This window comes from Sparus aurata, chromosome 8 (assembly GCF_900880675.1).
Source record: "Sparus aurata chromosome 8, fSpaAur1.1, whole genome shotgun sequence".
Taxonomy (NCBI): domain Eukaryota; kingdom Metazoa; phylum Chordata; class Actinopteri; order Spariformes; family Sparidae; genus Sparus; species Sparus aurata.
Genome location: NC_044194.1, coordinates 12532652 through 12552000, shown reverse-complemented (window position 1 = coordinate 12552000; position 19349 = coordinate 12532652). Strand labels below are relative to the sequence as shown.

Sequence of the window (19349 nt, the reverse complement as noted above, 5' to 3'; positions counted from 1 at the left end):
TTATGTTGACGCAGCGGTCAGGAACATTCCCCTGAAGTGTCAAAAGAGCAAAAATACCCAGCACAGTGTCACAGAGGTCATTGAACTTGTATGCATAACATAAAGACGCAGATGAAACACAAACACCTGGAGTCAAAAGCCTGAAATGTTGATTTTTGTCCAAAAGGGCACCCCCTGAAATCTAAAAGGCCTCGCCATTGATTGCTTAAAATCTAATCAATATATTACAAAATGTAAGCATTCCTCTGTCTGGACTTGAACTTGACCACCTTAGTCACCTCTGTAGGTTTCACAACAACAGTCCGCATGCAGCAGCACTTTTATGATGTTCTCACCACAACAAGATAGAGACAGGTCAAAGTCCCACACGCTGCATGTGAGGTGTCCAGGGGAAAAATGAAAAGTTGCTCTTGAGATTGTTGTTTTGTATTTGTTTAATTATTGAGCTCTGTGGGAGGTGGGTGTGTGTGTTGGAAGTGGGGTGAAAACGAGTCACTAGAGGCTCTCCAAACCAAAAGACAACCTGACAGCCGGCAGAGGTTTGACACAAGGTAAGATTCCAACTTCTTAAACTATGATGCACTATGTAGACTAGGCTGCAGTGTGTGTGAGTGCGTGTCTGGGGACATTTAGGTGATCAGGTAACGCACAGGCCTTGAAAGCCCGTTTGAAATGTATGGATTTATGGTGCTTTACGAAACGAGCTGTCGGTGTCAGCAGTCCTGCTTCTGACATTCATCGACCTCCCACGCCTACCTGGAGCTGCAGCACACCTGCAGGCGGTCGGTGAGTAGCCTCGCACCTCCAAACTAATAAAAACTGATTAGCTGATGTGGCTGATATTAAATATGTCGCGAAGTGAGCAGGTTTTTTTTTTTTTTTTTTTTAGCCTCGACGAGCGCGCAAGGACGCACACAGCTCATTGTAATTCCTCATGGAAGTGGCAGGCAGTCCCAGTACGTGAGCACACAGGTGACTCTGTTACCTGTGGCAGGCGCTCGGCCTCAAAGTCTCTTTGTTGTCAGCACATCCAACTCAGCTTCAAAGCATGGAGTTTTGTCCATGATGTCCGTGTGAAACCGAACCCGAACCCGGGAGCGGGCCTGCAGCTGCGACTCCGCAGAAATCAAGACGGGCGCGCTCAGCTGTGGGAAACAGGGCGGCAGTGATCGTCAGTGTTGTTTTATGGTGGCGCAAAAAATTAAAGAAAAAGTGACTATTTGTTCGATCACGTCATGTCATGTGCAGACCAGGAAATGAAATCCTCCTGAGCTGATGAGTCAGTTTGATGGTTGCAGCTTGGGGACATTTGGGTCCCTCTGGGTCCCTCACAGATGTGACATGTAATGAGCAGCATCTTCCCTTAATGGACAATAGAGCTTTTAAAGCATTTGTGTGTGTGTGTGTGTCCATGCCTTATTTTTGTGTCTGATGTTGTTAACTCTTTCAGGACTCCATCAGTTTGTGAATGCTCCACTTGTCGCCCCTGATTTTAACGTTTGCGATGGTTAAAAAAGGATTAGTTACAACTCAATCATGTTTGTTTTCACAAGGCTCATGCTTAATATGCTTCCTACCAAAGAGGCTCCGGAGCCGGCTTCCTAAACCTGAAAGTGTCCAGCCCAATAAAACCACCTCTCTGTGATGTAATTATAACTGTTCAAAGCATTCTTTGTTCAGTGACCCCTTTACTCCCCTTTTATTTGCTGGGCTGCCGTTTTCTTCGGGAGCACATTTGATTTGGTGGATTTGGGGGAAACCGTATTTTCTCAGGAGTGTTAGGAGGGAAATTGTGTTGCTTTTTAAAGCGCTGTGACTGTAATCCCGGCATAATGAGTGTATGCTGACATGGAGGCAGTGTTGCAAAACTGACTTAGTCTCAACCAGCTGCAGCTGAATGAATGAATGAACGAGAGCAGACGTGTTGCACAAGATGTATCCAGCGTTATAGTAATACTGGTGCACATGAGCGCATTTGCTGTTGCATTATTAAACCTGTTGCAGATGGGAAATAATTGCAGCCAGGGTGTTGGCATGACCCTTGACCTTAGCCTGTCCGTGTAGCATTCACATGCTTGTGCTTTTCCCACGTCGGAGGCCTTTTGTGATCATTTCCCAGTCTTTATACTGTTGTTGCTGTCTTGAATTTAATAAGAAAAACCATCAGCAGCTTTTCCGCCCTCCTTAGAAGTAAGAGTCCTGAATCCGTTCAGGAAACATAAGAACCAACAGCAGAGATCACTGAGAAGAGAAGAAGATACAAAATGGAGAAAAACACATCATAGTCAAAACTGTGATTTAGAGGGGAATGAACCCAAAAATCTGGTGTGAGAAATGTGTTTGTGAACCACCTGTGCTGCTGATGGGATTTAATTACGTAACAGAGATTTGTCATGACTCAGGAGTCAAGATCCAGCCTGGTGTGATGTGATGAGCCACGCTGTTTGTGAGGTCTTAGACAGAACTCATAAAAATGTTCTTTAATTTTGCAACCAACAGTTACTGTGGTTATCGATCAATCTGTGGATTTGTTTTACTTAACTGATCAATCAGCAGAAATTGGTGTGGCCTTTGTATTCTCACAGCTCAATGCGACATCTAAGAATGAAAGCTGTCACATAAAAATACATTCTATTTACGGTTGTTGCTGAACATTAAAATGCTTGGTAAATGACTTGATTATAACGAATTATCAGAATTGACTATGATTACATTTTCTGTTGCTTGAGTAAACATGTTGGCTGAAACGCTGCCTTCAGGTGCTCCTCGGATGGTCCCATTTTCCTAATTGAGACATCCGTCTTCCAACTTCAGGGTGTTCATGTGCCTTGTGTCGGCATGTGGGAGCAACATGGACGGCAAAAAAAAATTTTTTCTCGCATTTTATCACTCAGAGCAATTATACAACACGTCAACAGCTGTTTCCAGTACTTCAGTGACTAGAGAGAGCAAAGTGAACGATACAGAAACTTTGATCAAAGTTTCTCACCATCAACACAATGTTTACTTTTGCTTGCCATGTTTCAGCGCCATATAACATTAACTTGGCAACGCGTACCACCATATCTTCTGACCCTTCCAACTTGAGAGGGCACTCAAGTGAATTTTCAAAATGTGTCCTCTGATAATTACGACAGCACTTGAATGCACAGTGAGTTCAAAGCACAAGTGGTCTGTAACAAAATGAGTTTTTTCCATCTATTACAACACAAAAATATTCTGCTTTGGTGCTGCTTGAGACAGATTGAGATGAAGTTGGATCAAAGTCAAGGTGAATTTATTCTCTGAGGTCTATGCTCCCCTTTCTAAGTCCAGACAATGGAGAGTTGTCCACAATTGTTAGATGTTATTCATAAGCTGGCAGTAGATAACACTAGACAAAAGAAATTTCCTTTCCTTGGGGCTGTATGACTGTACCTATTGTTACATCCAGTTCATTCACATATCATGTACTCATATCATGTTGGAAACCAAGATTTATCCTCACTTCATCATATTTGTATGATCTTTATCAGTTGGTTACTGGATGACTTTCTTTTACTATTTGGAAATTACCTGTTGCTACATTTCAGACAAATTAGGTTTTTCTTTTAACAAATATATTAAAATAACCTGATAACAGTGTGGCGAATTAGAGATGCAGGTATCTAGAAAACATGCCCTTTAACATCTTTATCTTAATTTATGTGCTGAAGATAAAGTACCGGGTTGAATGAACCTTTCCTTGATGCTTATCAAGCTGATGGTCCAGTTATGTAGAGAGGTCTGTATTGTAATCTGATTGTCCTGTAAACACGTTGTTTCTTCCATCCTGCTCTGTCTGGTTCCATGTTGTCATATTGGTGATTCCCCCGTGGATTCAGTTTTGGTAACCCTTCCTGAACGTAACTGAGCGATGACTAAAGGGAACAACCTGAGAGTTTCCCTGTTATCTACGTGACACTCCACTCTGATAGGAGAGGCTCGTCGCTCCCAGCTACCCACACAGTCCCAGCTGGAGGTTTATAACTCTGCACACCTGACCCCTTCAGCCACCAGCAACAGGTCCAATAACACAACCCCAAAAGTAGATGTAATCCCAGTAAGCTGCAGGTGGCCTTCCAGATTGGCTGCCCAGATCTCCACATTTTTCCCTCCTTTCACACACTGCCCCCTTCTCACTCTCTCCCCAGGCTCCCAGTGTGGTGGTGGTTACCCTCAGCTGAAACAGGGCCTTTGCTGGGTGGAGGCAGCACGCTGCAGCCAGGACCTGTCACATTACTCTCAGCTCCACAGTGGGACGAGGGCACCTGAATACAGGCTGTGAGGGAGGGTAAGAGAGTGTGAGTGAGACTTAACCAAACACAGGGAGAGAAGGAGAAGCCTCTGCAGCAGCAACAGAGTCCAAGTTGGGACTTTCTGGGAGACACTTGAGAAGGATCACAGCTGTAGGTCTCCAGAGATTGTAGTTTAAGGCGCTCCAGCTGTAGGACTTTGGATCCGTTTGAAAAAGAGGCAGAATGGATAAGGATGCTCTGTACGACTATGAGTACCCGGACCTGGATCCCTTGCCAACAAAAAGGGAAGCAGAGTAAGTACACTCGTCTTTCTGAGGACTTAAAGGAAGTTCTTTAAAACTTAAATGTCATCCACCTGGTCTAGTTTCATATGCTTTTAGCGTTTGTCTTTAAATCAATCTGTCCATTGTTTACTGTGTATTTGTGGTTCTTTTTAAGTCTGAATACTTTTGCCATGAGATCCAGCTCTCACTGAGATATTAGGTGACACTTGGCACAATCCTATAGCGCCAGTGTCAGTGTGTGGTCTTTTCTATTCAGTTTCATTTGTCACATTACAGTCGAAGCTGTCTCATTTTCATGCCTCGAGGATACAGTTTGTGTGGAAAACTAGGACATGTTGCCATAGAAAGAAAAAGTAAGAAAATATGAACAAAACGTAAGTGTGCTCAACCTAAAACAACTCATAATTTAATGTTTCATTGTGCTTTAGTCTGATTCAAGATCCAAAGTTTTACTGACTTGCCTGATAGCATCAATCTTTGCTCCTGGTCCTCCCACAATGCAAAAGGGCAGATGAAGCATTTTCAGTTTCTTGCCCGTACATTACTTTTCCATGTAAAAACCCCCCCTGGGTGAATGTGTTGGCACAGGTTGATAGAGAAATATTGTTACTAAACCATGGCTTCAGAATAACAATATGACAGAATTACGATGGAACAAGTGTCATTTTTCACCAAACACCATTTTTTTCTTTAATGAACTGCCAGGCTGTCATGTAAATTAATGGTGTGTGTCAAGTTGTGGTCTGTAAAGCATTTTTGTGGCCACAGCCGTAGCTCCCTATTGGTTTGTAGACACTTAAATGTCCTGCTACAACTCCTCCACCAGCTCTAACACTGAAATTGTCAGAAATTTTGACGTTACCTTACATTTACAAACAGTCTGCTCACTGACTGCCAAGTTACACACAAATTCACACATTGTTTGGACAGGTAAGAGACTGTTGTGAAACATGTCCGAGCATCGATTCTGGAAGCTGACATCTCCGTGCTCACAGACCATAAAATAGTGTATTTTCCTAAAATAAGTCTCTGAAAGTATGTATGAGTTGTAATGACTACCCCATGACCAGGCATTCCTTTTCTCCCAGTGTACATGAGTGTGAACATAGGCATTTGTTGTTGTTCCTGTGTCACGCTGATACCAATCCGTTTAAATGCAAATCTCTGCTGCAGGATTTCAGCTGCGAAGTTTCCAGCCACAAATGGCCCTGACAGTGACGTGTGAGAGGTTTAGGGGGGGGCTTCGATCTGTTAAGTGACTCAAATCCTTGATTGTTTTGCTCATGTGTGAATGTGTTGTTCCTTTTTTTAGAATAATCCCTCCATGTGACCCCACTGCTGACGACAGGCTCTACCATATATGCATCACTGCGATATCTGTAAGTTCACTTTTCCGTTGGATTAATGTAACACAGCATTGCACTGTCCCGTCATTCACAGGATGGGTGTCTGATATCACACCTTGTTGTTAGGTATACAGAATGTTTTATGATGTGCCTTATGCAAGGTTTAGCTGTCAAAGTCAGTCAAAAGTTTTCACTCCTCACTGTTTGTTTTGTCTAGGATTTGGCAGGACATTTGAAAAGGTTTTGAACAGGTTTCAAATGATGCAATTCCAGGTGTGGATTCAGGAAGGATTACAGGAACCATTCACTTGGGCATTTTTGAGAGTTTTTGCTTCTCATTAAAGGTGCAATATGTAAGAATGAGACACTTGTCAAATTCATACTTAGAACAAATATGGGAGCCACACATCACCAGAGTAACCACTAACTGATGATAGATGTAGCTGCTGTTAGCTGGTTAGCTCAGTTAGCTGTGCAGCTAGAAAACTTTCTTAGATGACTACTGGGACTGGGAAAGCACTGGGGGAGCTGGACCTTTTAAAAGGAGCTTGTTTTCAGGTGCCAAATGAGAGGGATCCAGTGGGGAATGCTGGCAGGGAGTGATGCATGATGGGTACCAGAACTGAGCCAGATTAGCGGGCTATGGCATGAAATACAGAGGCGATTTACAGCAGCTCCGACCAAGACTCTGACTCCAAGGATAAAGAAGACGTCAGACAGGAGAGGCGTGATGTGGGTAGAAGCTAGAGGAAGGTCAGGAATTATTCAGCGCCCCCTTCAGAGGCCTGAGCTATACTACTTGGCTATTGCCTCCTCAAGGTACAAAGTGGTATTACGGGGCTAGTTGGTTAACATGCTAACTGCAAGAAGTTACATATCTCTGCAACACAGTATATGAAAGTCTTTGACATAACGTCAAAACTGTTAATTCTTCACAGTTTGTTAATTTTTGTTTTGAATGTTTTAAACTAAAATATGTACATGATGCACCTTGTTGTAATAATCTTGTTTAAGGAAGATCGCCCAAAAAGTTTTATTAGAGTTATTCCCAATCCAGGTGATTTCCAGTTTCAAACAAAATGTTACAATAGAGATGTAATGATTGAGTGCATAAGATGGTATTCAATATTGGTATAACTTCCAGGGCAGCCTTACCATTTCACTAATTATTGCACATATTATTTGTGTAGTCTCCTGCCATGTATACATAATGAAGTTACTTTCTCTTCTTTTGATGATCTTGGCACTGGTCCAGTTCTTCCCAGCTGTGTCTTTCCTATATTGTGTCACAGGTCATGACAGGTCACTGAACGCTCACTGGTCAGTGATCCTGACTGATGACAATTCATTCAGACCACATCCATGGGGAGCACTAATGAGACACCAGGGCTTGGCCTTTGGTGGCATCAACTCATTTTTTAGTCTGGGGAGATCCACAGCTGCAGATAAGGCTGACTGACGTATCTTTTCCTCCTAGCTCGTTGTTATGCTGATCCTAGCGATCTTAGCCAGGCGCACGAAGGTGGGCGACAGACAGAAAGGACTTCCAGGTTTACTCAGGTGAGGCTGCATTTCATGCATCTTTTATCTTCTTGTTTCTTGAACGATATCAACACTGGTTAAATGTGAAGTAAAACTGTTGCTTGCTTTGATACGACCATTCTAGTAGTTTTGCATGTGAAGTCAACTGAACTGCATATATTTAATATCACAATTGACCACTCTCTTGATAACAGCATATAGCGAGGGGTGGGCAATCTGATCATTTTAACTCAATTGTACTCGATCTTCAAGACATCCCAGTCTACTTTTCAGACTGATCACATAGTCAATGTCCACTTAGCTTCTGTTTCCAAACTTCACAGAACCTCATTGATTGGCTTCTCCATAAATAAACCAATCAAGTCATCAACTAGATGGCTATGCTGACTGGAAAAATAACTTTGAGTGGCTCTTCCATGAGGGACATATTTTAAATAATGCAGCTTGATTTATATCTTTGGCATGGTGGGTGAGGAGCTTGTGCCAAGAGAAAATAATGCACTTTTGTATTGTAATGGAGGAAATGTAGAAATGAATAGGCTATTTACATCTTGGATCATGATTGTGTTTAAATAGTTTATGATTTTTTTGGCCAGTTATTGACATTGATTATGATTTGGAAATCCATCATAGTGAACATGCAGCATAACAGATGAACAGTAAGGACTGTGTAAGTGTGATTATTTATCATTTTAAGAAGATGTATTTTAACTATTTCTTAAGTCAGGCAGTTCCTACTTGCGACTTGATTACGACTGCTTTTTTGCACACAAAAGGTAGATGGTAAAGTATTTTTTAACTCTATGAAACACAAACGTCAAGGGCATGAATTTCATTTTTTGACTTGCTGATGTACCCTTGAGTAATCAACTCCCAAATCTGCTCTAGTGGAGCTGCTCAGTGGCCAACTGTGGGTCACTGCTAGGTCTGAGTGGGTGTGTGATTGGCGGTGGACACTGATTAGAGCTTTCATGCCCGGTGAACCATCCCTGGATTAATAGGGTTTGGAAACAGATGGATTTTCCTATTCCAAGCAAGTTTCAATGCTCATAGTTGATTTTCACACTATTCTGACGTGACTGGAAGCCAAGGGCAGCCTAAAAGGTTTTAAATCACATTTATTTAAAATGCTGGATGTCCTTTAGTTTGTGGGCTAAAACCTAAAAAATGTGCATATGGTCATTTTGAAGTGCATCATTCCTGCTCAATAACTGTTTCATCCAGATGTGAGGCTGGTAACATGTGGGCTCTAAATACCTGCTGCTTGATTTCACAGTCCGGTCAACTTCCTGGACCATACGCAGCACAAGGGCCTGGCAGTGGCTGTGTTTGGAGTTCTCCTGTGCAAACTGTGGGGCCTGATCATATCGCCAAACCCCCTCCCCTTCACGACAGACACGGAGAATAAACGTGAGCATATCATCTTCGCTGCTTCTGCACTGGCATTAGCATTCACTTTTAACACAGATTGTAAACCTTCAAAAACTGTTTTAATGTTTATATGAGTTGTTAAAATGCTCCTCTTTCGAACAGGTAAGTAAGCACTATTTTGGGAAAAGGTGTGTTATGTGTAGAACTGAAGCAGAAGTAGTTGTCAGAGTTACAATCTTGCGTGCAGTAAAGGACAAATCAGTGTATTTTCTTTGGTCTTCACACTCTTTTGTTGTATTTGCAGAGAACTGGGTGATTCTGGGAGTCTTCTACTACCCCGCGCTGTACTACCCTCTCCTGGCATGTGGCACTTTACATAATAAAGTCGGCTATGTCCTCGGTAGCCTGTTGTCGTGGACGCACTTTGGTGTTCTGGTCTGGCAGAAAATCGACTGTCCCAAATCACCTCTGGTAAGCAAAGATGACATCCAGTACCGCCGTGAGTTCCAGTGCATCTATGAGACAGCGATAGATCTCAGAGGAATAGAGTGTCTGCATTGTCACTGGATTAATTGTCACTTTCAGTGTGTCATCTGTCTGAGTTTTAAGGATTAAAAAAACAAAGCTGATTTGTTCTGGTCCCATTGATTACCAAACAAAGTCTGCAGTGTGTGTGTGTGTGTGTATGAGAGGTGTGATTTGAAAAGAGGAAGATCTTAATTCGCGGACACATGGCCCGAGCTTTCCAAACTTTTGTGCCACATCCACGTTGTGTGAGCTTTTTCAGCGCCATGAATGGCCACAACTCTAGACAATTGGTTCCACTGTCTGTTGGTCTTAATCAAGAGGCTTTGTCACACTTAATCAGTTTAGTGTGAGAGAGAGACATCCAGACTTTGGATGTTCTTTTTAATAGCGGTGATGCCTGTCTTTTTATCCCACTGTGAGTTGGCACGCACCCAATGCTGCAGAGAGCGTTTTTTTGGGCTGACCTGCAAGACTGAGCTTAATCACATAAAGAATGCATTTTGCTAAGTGTTATATTGAGTTTTGTATTTCTTTTTCGGGTAAAAAGGGATAAATCCCACTATTAGATACCAGCATTTGGTGTATAACTTGCAGAAAGATTGAAAATATGTTATCACTTATTCTGGCACTATAGAATCGGTTGATTGTAGTCTCTGATTTTTGCCTTGTGGTGAGGATTTGGCCAAAAGCAGACACCCATTATCACTCACAAAGCCATTTGTGTCCTATTTGTCATGTATTTCTTCTCTGTCACTTCAAAACTCTCCACACAAGTTGCCATGTCATTTAAAGTCTTCTTTTTATATCTCTTTGCAGATACACAAACACTACTCCCTTTTCTCCAGCCTGCCCCAGATAGCTTGCTTGGCATTCCTTAGTTTCCAGTACCCGCTTCTTCTGTTTAAGGGCTTGAAGGGCACTGAGAAGAACAATGCCACAGAGGTAAGTTTAGCATGTCCGCTTCAGCCCCTCATAGCACTAATTGTTGGGCACGCTTACATAACAAACTAGATACGAGTGTCTGCGTTGATTAGTCGCCCATGCTCATGTAAGTCTGAACTCTAAAAAAAAAAGTCTCACTAAGACGCACATTTCTTCTGAATCTGTGCATGTGAGGAACCTGTATAAGCCGCCTGCTAAATCAAGGAGCTTATCGTGCTCATACAGTCTAGGCCGAGGGGAAAATGTGGGGTCCAACGCAGCGTGCCAGTTGCCTAATCATTATAAGTAGATTTGACGTAATTGGTTTACGTTATGTTCTTGATCAGATTATGAAAAGGTTGCCTTGTTTTTTTCACTGAGGAGACACAATGCTGTGTTTATTTGATGCTAATCTCAACGTGGGTGTGACAAAGCTGGGGTGAGGCGATTGCCCCGGGTTTGACTCGCCTCCCACCCCTCCTTCTCTCTGCCGCACCCCACAGGAACGTACACGAGAACCATAAACCCGCACAGATGCAGAAGGTTTTCATAAAGAGGCTTAGTTTGTGAGCAATGCTTTTAATAATTACAAAATAATTTCCTAATTTAAACAGCAACTAATACCACATACTTACAGAGGAGTCAAGGAATACGGAGGCCCAGCTGAACCATTTATAACCACAAAACTAACTGAAACTAATCATTTCATTGAGCACTGCCACACCACCCCAGCCTGTTTAATATGCCATTATCATTTGTTTGTTTTTTTACATTAACACTGTCCATATTCTCATTAGGATCTCGGCAGCAGCTACTACAAAGATTACGTGAAGAAAATGCTCAAGAACAAGCCGAGCAAACTCAGGTAATAATCATGATTTATTCCATGTTTTTTTTTTTTATTGTTACAAGTGACAAACAGCTTGTTTCATTTTCTGTGCAACTCCGAATTTAAACAGCCACAAGGGGACGCTTCCAAAATAAGAGACTCACCTCACATATTTTGATGGATGTTTTACTTTTCTAAGGACTTTGGGGGATTTTTAAGTGCTTAATCATGAATATCAGAGAGACAACAAGGAAACAAGGCAGAGAGGGATATAACAACACTGTGGTTCGCGGTCAGCATCTCAGCTCCTTTAGCAACAAAGGCCTCCCCTGTTTCACTCTTTTAACTGTGAACTCTAACTCTCAAAAAGAAGCGCTTTGTAAAATCACATCAGTGAGTATAGGAGTTTTGCTTTGGCCATTATTTACCCTTGCAATCAAAGCAGTCTCCATGAGCTTAAGCCCACTCTGTACACTCTGCTTTCTGTGTGCTTTATGTGTGCTCTTCCAGTGTTGTGAAATAAGCTTGACTGCTACAAATAGCCCCGGTGGAATGAGAGATCTATTTCAGCTACTCTTCTGGGTTTCTTTTTTGTTTATTGTCTATTACCAAGAAATATCTAAAAATCTACCTTGCTGCATTTCCTGCATTTTATTATTTTGGTTTAAGCTCATTTGAGTACAGCTTTTGCACACCTCAAGGTCAACAGGTGCCAGATAACCTGATGAGGGTCTTAGTGCTGAAACGTTGTTGTCATTAAACTTAATTGCAAGTGTAGTAGAGAGTGTGTGGGAGTCTTTATCCTGAGTTTAAGCCCATTTGAAACAGTTTGAGGGGTGTAAAATAATCCAGTTTCATCATGGATGAACTTTCTCGCACCTCTTACAGCCCATCCTACATTTTAGAGCATGTGGTTCCTCCTGTATCTTTTCATTCCAAATGAAGATAAAATGAATATCGGTGATAGAACAGGGGGACTGGAGGCAATACGCCCTGTTGAAGAATCGTGCATCACCCCAATTATATATTCAAATGTTTCCTCATACACTCCATGCAAATAGCCAACATGTCATGGAGAGGTTGCACCAGGAGATAATGTTTTATTTTCCCATCTGTACAGAATGTTTGACACTCATGTAGATGGCTCATTCATTCACAAATGCTCTAATCCAAATCTTGTCAATTGGTTGAGGTGTCTGTAAAATGCATTTTTAAATTTGCCCCTCTGTTCAACCTTTACCTCAGCGCAACAAGCACAGAGACGCCCAAGCTCCCTCAAAGGATCCTCGATGCTGTGAAGTCTTACATTTATACACCAGAGGAAGGTAAATATGTCGTCTTGGTTGTGTGTTGTGTCTGGTCATGGCTCTCCGGTTACCATTGTATTAAACTTTCCCCTTTTTTTCTCCAGCCTTCCGTTTTCCCCTGAAGTTGGCTATATCTGGTGTGGTGTCGTTTATAACCCTGTATCAGGTAACTAGTATATTTACTATTAGACTTTAAGGTCCAATAAAATCATGATATAATACTTAAGGACAAATGGATAAGTGTACAAGTTAATGTGATATGTCAACATCCTGCTTTTAGATAAAAACATACATGCCACAAACATCAGGTCTTGACTACAACCAATCCTAACTCATCATAATCCTGACTCTGAGTATAAACAGAATAAATTTTTCACTATTGTATCACCAGGAACTCATTAGACTTTGTTGAATCTTGTGGTATTATCAGCAATCGATCGTCCTAATGCAGTGTCAGTGCCAGCCACTTTTTTAATTTCCACATGTGTAAAAGCCACGCTAGGGTTATAGTTTTCCCTCTCATGAATAAATGTCCTGTGTTTTTTCGTTAGGTGGCTCTTCTCCTGATTTCCACGGTGGTGCCTCCCCTCCAGCTCGCCCGCTCGGGAGTCGATGAAGACATCGCCAACGTTTTAGCTGGTTTCAAGATCATGCTGTCTCCGGACAAACATGAAGTGGTCAGGATAGTGGTTTATTACATGTGGTGTGTAGAAGGTGAGTGAAACCAGGGAGCAGAGAAGAATATGCATGTTTTGATTTAGCTCCATCTTATGCTTGTTGCACATCGGTGAATCCTCTCAGTATACAGACTGAATGTCATGTGCTCTTCGTCCTGCAGTGTGCTACATCTCATCAATGACCCTGTCTGCTTTGGTCAACCTGGCTATGCTCATGCGCTCCATGGTTCTGCACCGGTAGGTGTGAGAAAAGAATAACAGCTAAATAGCTTCTTTTTTTTTCAGCCCCTTTCTTATTTTTCTATTCTCTCCACAAAAGTTTCCAAGAATGGCGAGCGTGCTTTGAATTCTGGTGCCTTCATTATAATGCAATGGTTCACAGAGGAGTTATTATAACATAATGGAGTACTAATCATCCAGACGGACGGAAAGGCATTCACTCGGCCTGAACTGCTGCTAGAATTGAAAATGGCTATTAAGATAAGAAATTAAATACTGGGCCATTACTATAAATAACGTCATATTAAAAGAAAAGGTTTTCATTGCAGAGTATTGAATTGCATGCCGGTCGAATCTCGGGACTAAATTACCTCGTCAATTAGCCATGTAATTTGTACATTAGCTGATGATTCGGGTTTATGTATTGCATACAGCTGCACTGTCTTGATTGTGTTTTTGTTTTCTGTAGGTCCAACCTGAAAGGGTTGTACAGAGGAGACATTTACAATGTTTATAACTGCCAGAGAAGCATCAGGGCTTCGCGGCCAGCGCTGGTCTGCTGGATGGGATACACCAGCTTCACAGCTGCTCACATCTTCATCGGTATGTCTAATGACAATAATGATTGTTTCATTTTCAAACCATGATTTATACAAGTATGCTTTATTTTGGGGGATTTCGTTTGTTTTTCTTTTTGTTTCATCCCTTAAGAAATGCTAATAAACCAGATATTTTATGGATCATTAGGAGTTTTTTTGTACAATTAAACAAATGACCCCTAAATAGCAGCAAAACAGTATGGCAGAGCAAAAGAAAGGATCTCCAGTGTCCTCATCTAGCCATTACATTTACCATTTCATGCCATATTAACAGTACTCTCTAGTACCACTTTATGGTTCTGAATGCACCTTTCTAGCAACCGAAGATTGTGATATTTAAATTGTCGTTTTGAGATTTCCAAGAGCAAAATTACTTCTCTACCCTCCATCCTCTGTGAAATGAGAGGGAGTGGGTGTGCAGTGCAGATCTGTCAGATGCTGGACATGGTTTTAAGGCTGTGAAGGGCCCTGACGCTCTGATCTCTCCCCTGCAGGCATGATCATCCAGACCATGGTGTTCTTCCTCTGCCTCCTGGTCGCCATCTTCCTCATTATCATGCCCATCCTGCACGGACAGAATCTGATCCTCTTTCAGATCCTCTTGAGCATGTGGTGAGAATCGTCACAGCTCTTACTTACTGAAGATCTCTGTCCACAGACCGCATGACCACGGCATGAATTTCAGCTGTTATGATGCTGTTATGATTGCACAATTTAACGGCTATGAAGTAACACAGCTGGGGTTTGGACAACTTCCCTATAAACTTTAACTGTGCTATTTATTCTTCCACCGGTTGCAAAACCTCTCACGAAAATGAAGTTTGACTCGTGATCAGTTAGACTGGGAGCCTGGCACAATTTCTATCTTATTTCACGTCCCTGTTGCTGAGTAAACTCACATTTTTGTCTTGCGTGGTTGTTAGTTGCTGTTCTGAGGTAAACAGGCAGCAATCCTGTTGTCTTTGCAAGAGCAACACCCACAATAATGCCACTTGGAAACACTTTACGGGGAAATTGTCTTGTTTCCATCACCTGTATTCTTTAAATAACCGAAAGCTTGACAGCTGGAATAGTTTTTAATCTACAGCAGATTGCTGTTTTACAATAATGAATACATATATTTTACTGTCAATTTACTGTTCTTTCTTCCTCTCTGTCGTTCTTTCTCTCTTGTATCACAGCAGATGTTTGATTGTTGTTTTTGTCCTTTCAGGCCCTTCTGGCTGATGATCATCTTGGCTGTGTTGATCCAACATATCACCGGCAGGTTTTGCTTCATCAAAAAAACAGCAGGCACACGAGACCTAGACAACAGGTGATTCACTATATTTGTTGCTATGTACTGTAGAGCACCAATATTATCAGATGATATCAGCCGCTGTATAGGTTGTTCGATATGCGTCAGTATGAAATCAGTATCATCACTGGCTCCAGAAATCCAGAATCGTTCGCGCTCTAACGTGATGTCTCTTATTGTTTTATTGTCAGATAAGTTCAGCGTAGTCCTGTGCATCTGATTAACTCCGTCTCGTCTCTTCTCTTCTCTCGCAGAGGTAATCTGTTCCTGCTCACCTACCTGCTGTTCCCAGTCAATGTTCTGATCGGGGTGCTCCTGGCAGTGTGGCGCTTGATCATCACAGCCCTGTTCAACATCGTCCACATGGGCCGGATGGATATCAGTCTTCTTAACCGCAATGTGGAGGCATTCGACCCAGGTGAGCCGGAACATTCTGCACTTCTATACTGATGCACACAGCCATGGCGTCACTGTCTGGTGTTCTGACCAGGCCAAAGCATCAAGGTCAAGTTCAAAGTCATCTGCTTTATAAGACATATATTCATATGATGGATAGCTTCGGCTGTCTCATCTGCAAAATCAGTTCCAGGTCCATTATAAATGTGTTCAAATAAAAAAAACAACAAGGCACTGCGAGGGAAGAGCCTTGACTTCATGCTCATTATATTCAAAATTTCCCAACAGTGTTTTTTTTCTTAGTCTCAGACACACAATGTTAACATACTCATTGGTATTAACATCATGCTTTTACCTTTTGTAGATGCCACTGTGTTTTTTTTTCCACTCTCACAGTAAATGCTTAAAGAGAAGCAATTTTCTATGAGCAAATGCACTTTTACTGATCCCACTTAGAGGCCAGAAATGGCGTATCCTCTCCACTTTACTCTGCCTGCAGCTCACTGCAGCTCACATGATATCTGTATTCTGTTCAGTGCACGGGAGGGTAATTGCACTCCGGTCTCTGAAATGGCTGCAGATTTAAGACATCTGTTGTCAGAAAAAAGCAGGTGGTTATGAAAAAAAAAAAAGAAGAAGAAGTGTGATTGTACGGCCATTATGTGTGATTGCCTCAAAGCCAACATGGGGTGTTGTCCTATGTGTTTATTGCTTTTGCCCAGTCAGAGTGATCCCCCCTCCCCTCCCTCCCTGTGTCTGTCTGCAGCCTACCGCTGCTATGCTCATTATCTGAAGATTGAGGTGAGCCAGTCTCACCCTGTGATGAAGGCCTTCTGCGGGATGCTGCTGCAGTCTGTGGGCCAGGAGAGCAACGCTGCACAGAGGTCACGGGACGCTGAAGAGGGTCAGTAGCACAAAACTCACATCATCATCTACACACTTTACTAATTTCCCAAGTGCCAATGACTCAGTTCACACTGACTTTATATACATTTGTATAAATATACTGTGGGTTCATTATATTTAAGTATTTATACATACACAAGAATAAGGCTTGTGTTTCTGTAGAGAATAGGCACATTGCATAACTCCGCCAATGATACACATTCAAGTGTGTTCACAGATCCCTGGGAGTACTACTATATATGTGAACAAAACAAAACCTTTTGAGGCCTCAGAGGAAGCTGCATGTAATCAAATAAATCACCCCCAGTGATCATCAGCGACTAAGTTGCATTGTTGGTAATATAGAAGCTGCCAGCTGATGAACAGTTTTGAAGACAACTGATCAAAATTGATACAGCAGAACCAGACATCACATTTTTTATTCCACACATTTTTCTACCTTTTTTTAAAAACCTGGTGACTATATTGCCCACAATGCAACAGCACTGAGTGACATCACTGGAGGCCGTTTATCAGATTGCATGCAGCGTCCTCTGGAGCCACAAAAGGCTTTAAATTTCAAAATACATAGCAGTACTCCAAGAGACCTGTAAACACACTTGAATTTGTAAAATCGATTGAGTTACTCTTTAATAGTTTCTGGACAACAGTGGAGATCTATTGGACAGACACACTGTGTAAGCTGTGTAAGGCTTTGGGTGCACAGGCAATTCTTTGTTGGTTTTGTTTGGTCTTTTCAAGAAAATCAGTAAAACATAGAATATCTCCAGCCTCATCCTTTAAAGATCAACAGTATCGCCATAGCTTCATTAAATCCAGTGTGACTTTCTTTAATTTCTCCTGGGAGGTTCAGAATCCAGCAGCAGGTCACTGCAACTGTCGCTGTCTTGCAAGAGGGAATGAAGGCTTTGCAGTTCTGATTTAATATGTCAGCAGCAAATTGAGTCTCGCGGTTGGAATAATTTACAGTCCAGCTGCTGGTCTCAATCAAATATGTCATAAACTCATCAGCTGTCCATATGGCGTGCCCACACTCGCCTCAGCTTGCAGCCTCTGTCACCAGAACACGGTGTCGTCCTATAGACTGTTATTAGGCATATTATTTAACTTATACCAGTGAAGCCAAAAGATGAGGAGCTATTTTAAGGCTGGTTGGTAGGCTGGTGGTGTTGACTCAAACAGGAGTTGAGTGACGGTCGCCTACGCATGTTGTGACAAGAGGACGTACATTATAGTGAAAAATTAGCAGGAGAATGCATCAGGCTTCAGCTGCTGTTGTGGAATCTGAGTCTGTCTGGTTTCTATAGTCACAGCTGAGTCTAATTACAAGCATGGAGGGGAGATGCTGCTTGTTTGCATCTAGAGAACAATGCATTATCAGTAATAATCTATTGTATTGCAAAGATTAGCAGCCTAGCTGATTACACAGATGAGCTACGCTAATTGCCTGTTTCATATTCATGTAGCCCAAGGGGCTTAAGCTTTCAGTGCGTTAATGACAAGCCCAATATGCTCCTACCATGCTTATGGGATTAGAATAAAATTGCTTTCTATTATTACTATTTCTGTAGTGCCTAGCTGGTCCTGGGTGGCCCCTCAAATGAGTGTTTTCCCCATTCCAGTTAAGATTATATAAAAAAAAGGTTATCTCTTCTCGTGTATGTGTGTATATGACATACCATCGGTGCTATCATGATGTCTGTATGTCCTCAGGGATCCAGCTGGTCCAGCAGGAGAAGAAACAGCACAAAATATCCAGTGCCAAGAGAGCCCGCAGGCACTGGCAGCTCCTCTACACCCTGGTCAACAATCCCTCCCTGGTGGGCACCAGGAAGCACTTCCAGCGTCAGACCACAGAGAGCTTTCTGAATGGAAGCCTCAACCGCAGCGCCAAGGAGGGGAGCAAGAAGGAGGTGGCGACCAAGGAGGCGGAGGCCGCAGCCAGCAACTGAGAGCGAATGTGACCACGGTTAAGGATCGGCTGCAAAGCCGCTCCTTTTGGTTTCGGGAAAAATTCTACAGTCATATTATTTTTGCTCACACCTGCTGTAGATGTGTCTAATAAGTGCACTTACGGTTCAGTGCCACATGTAGAGATATTCCCCAAACCTTTCCTGTCTGGAGACGGTGCGTCCACTTCATGCTCTTTGTGTCCCCCTGGTTGTTTATATGTGAGAGCCACGGTCTCCAGTCAGGTGGGAAAGCTTGTGTGTGGCACTGACAAACCATCCAAACACACTCATTATGTGTCATTTTCAACACGTTGACGTGCTTATTTTGAGATAGCACTCGTTTGCTTAATGTTTCGACCTGTAGGTTAATCACATGTTCTCCAGTATCATGATGTAGTGCAGATAATGCAGATGTTGTAGTCACCCAAACTGAACACATGGATGTAAAATCCACTGAAGCACCCTCTTATAAGAGAGTATTATTAATATATAGAGCATTTCACTATTTATGAATATACAGAATGGGGTGTTTTCATAGACTGGATGATAATTGTTTTGTTTTGTTTTTTCAATTGTACACATTGTGTGTAATTAACAATAACCTGTGGAATAGGAAAGGCAAATGAAACTGTTTATTTTCTGTTTTATTTGTAGATCTTTAAGTCCAAAACCACTTGCTGCTACCAGCATTTTCTTTTTTTTGTCGAAACTCTTTTTGTTTGTTTTTTGTTGGCTTCTAACATTCACAAACATTTCATCGTTTGTCCCTGCATTTACATTTAAAAAATGCCTTCTTTTAAGTGAAAATATGAACACTCGAATTTTCCTTCTGATTACTGTGAAAATAAAAGTGAAACAAAAGTTCCCTCTTTTTTTTCTTCAATCATTTATAATATTG

General features: G+C 42.0%; 2 protein-coding genes across 8 annotated transcripts in view; one reads left to right on the top strand and one right to left on the bottom strand.

Moving 5' to 3' along the window:
• ccdc33 (coiled-coil domain containing 33) overlaps positions 1 to 1130 on the bottom strand; it is a 51472-nt gene extending 50342 nt beyond the window's left edge. For 3 of the 5 annotated variants that reach the window (XM_030425198.1, XM_030425197.1, XM_030425201.1), the window contains exon 1: positions 986 to 1130. The gene's annotated coding sequence lies outside the window, so the exon portion shown is untranslated. The remainder of the gene's footprint in view (positions 1 to 985) is intronic. The other 2 variants (XM_030425203.1, XM_030425202.1) reach the window with 2 other exon arrangements.
• stra6 (signaling receptor and transporter of retinol STRA6) lies at positions 464 to 19316 on the top strand. 3 transcript variants are annotated; one of them, XM_030425193.1, is made up of 18 exons: positions 464 to 551; positions 4173 to 4570; positions 5874 to 5940; positions 7385 to 7467; positions 8726 to 8859; positions 9125 to 9291; positions 10165 to 10290; positions 11067 to 11134; positions 12344 to 12423; positions 12510 to 12571; positions 12957 to 13119; positions 13244 to 13319; positions 13771 to 13904; positions 14395 to 14512; positions 15114 to 15215; positions 15452 to 15615; positions 16360 to 16497; positions 18213 to 19316. In XM_030425193.1, the coding sequence occupies exons 2-18, from the start codon at positions 4500 to 4502 to the stop codon at positions 18449 to 18451; spliced, it is 1992 nt and encodes a 663-aa protein (XP_030281053.1). In that variant the 5' UTR covers positions 464 to 551; positions 4173 to 4499; the 3' UTR covers positions 18452 to 19316. The 3 variants fall into 3 exon arrangements, with proteins under 3 accessions (XP_030281053.1, XP_030281054.1, XP_030281055.1); XM_030425194.1 differs by lacking the exon at positions 464 to 551 and adding an exon at positions 586 to 786; XM_030425195.1 differs by lacking the exon at positions 464 to 551 and adding an exon at positions 3877 to 4044.
• Positions 19317 to 19349: the final 33 nt, after the last annotated feature.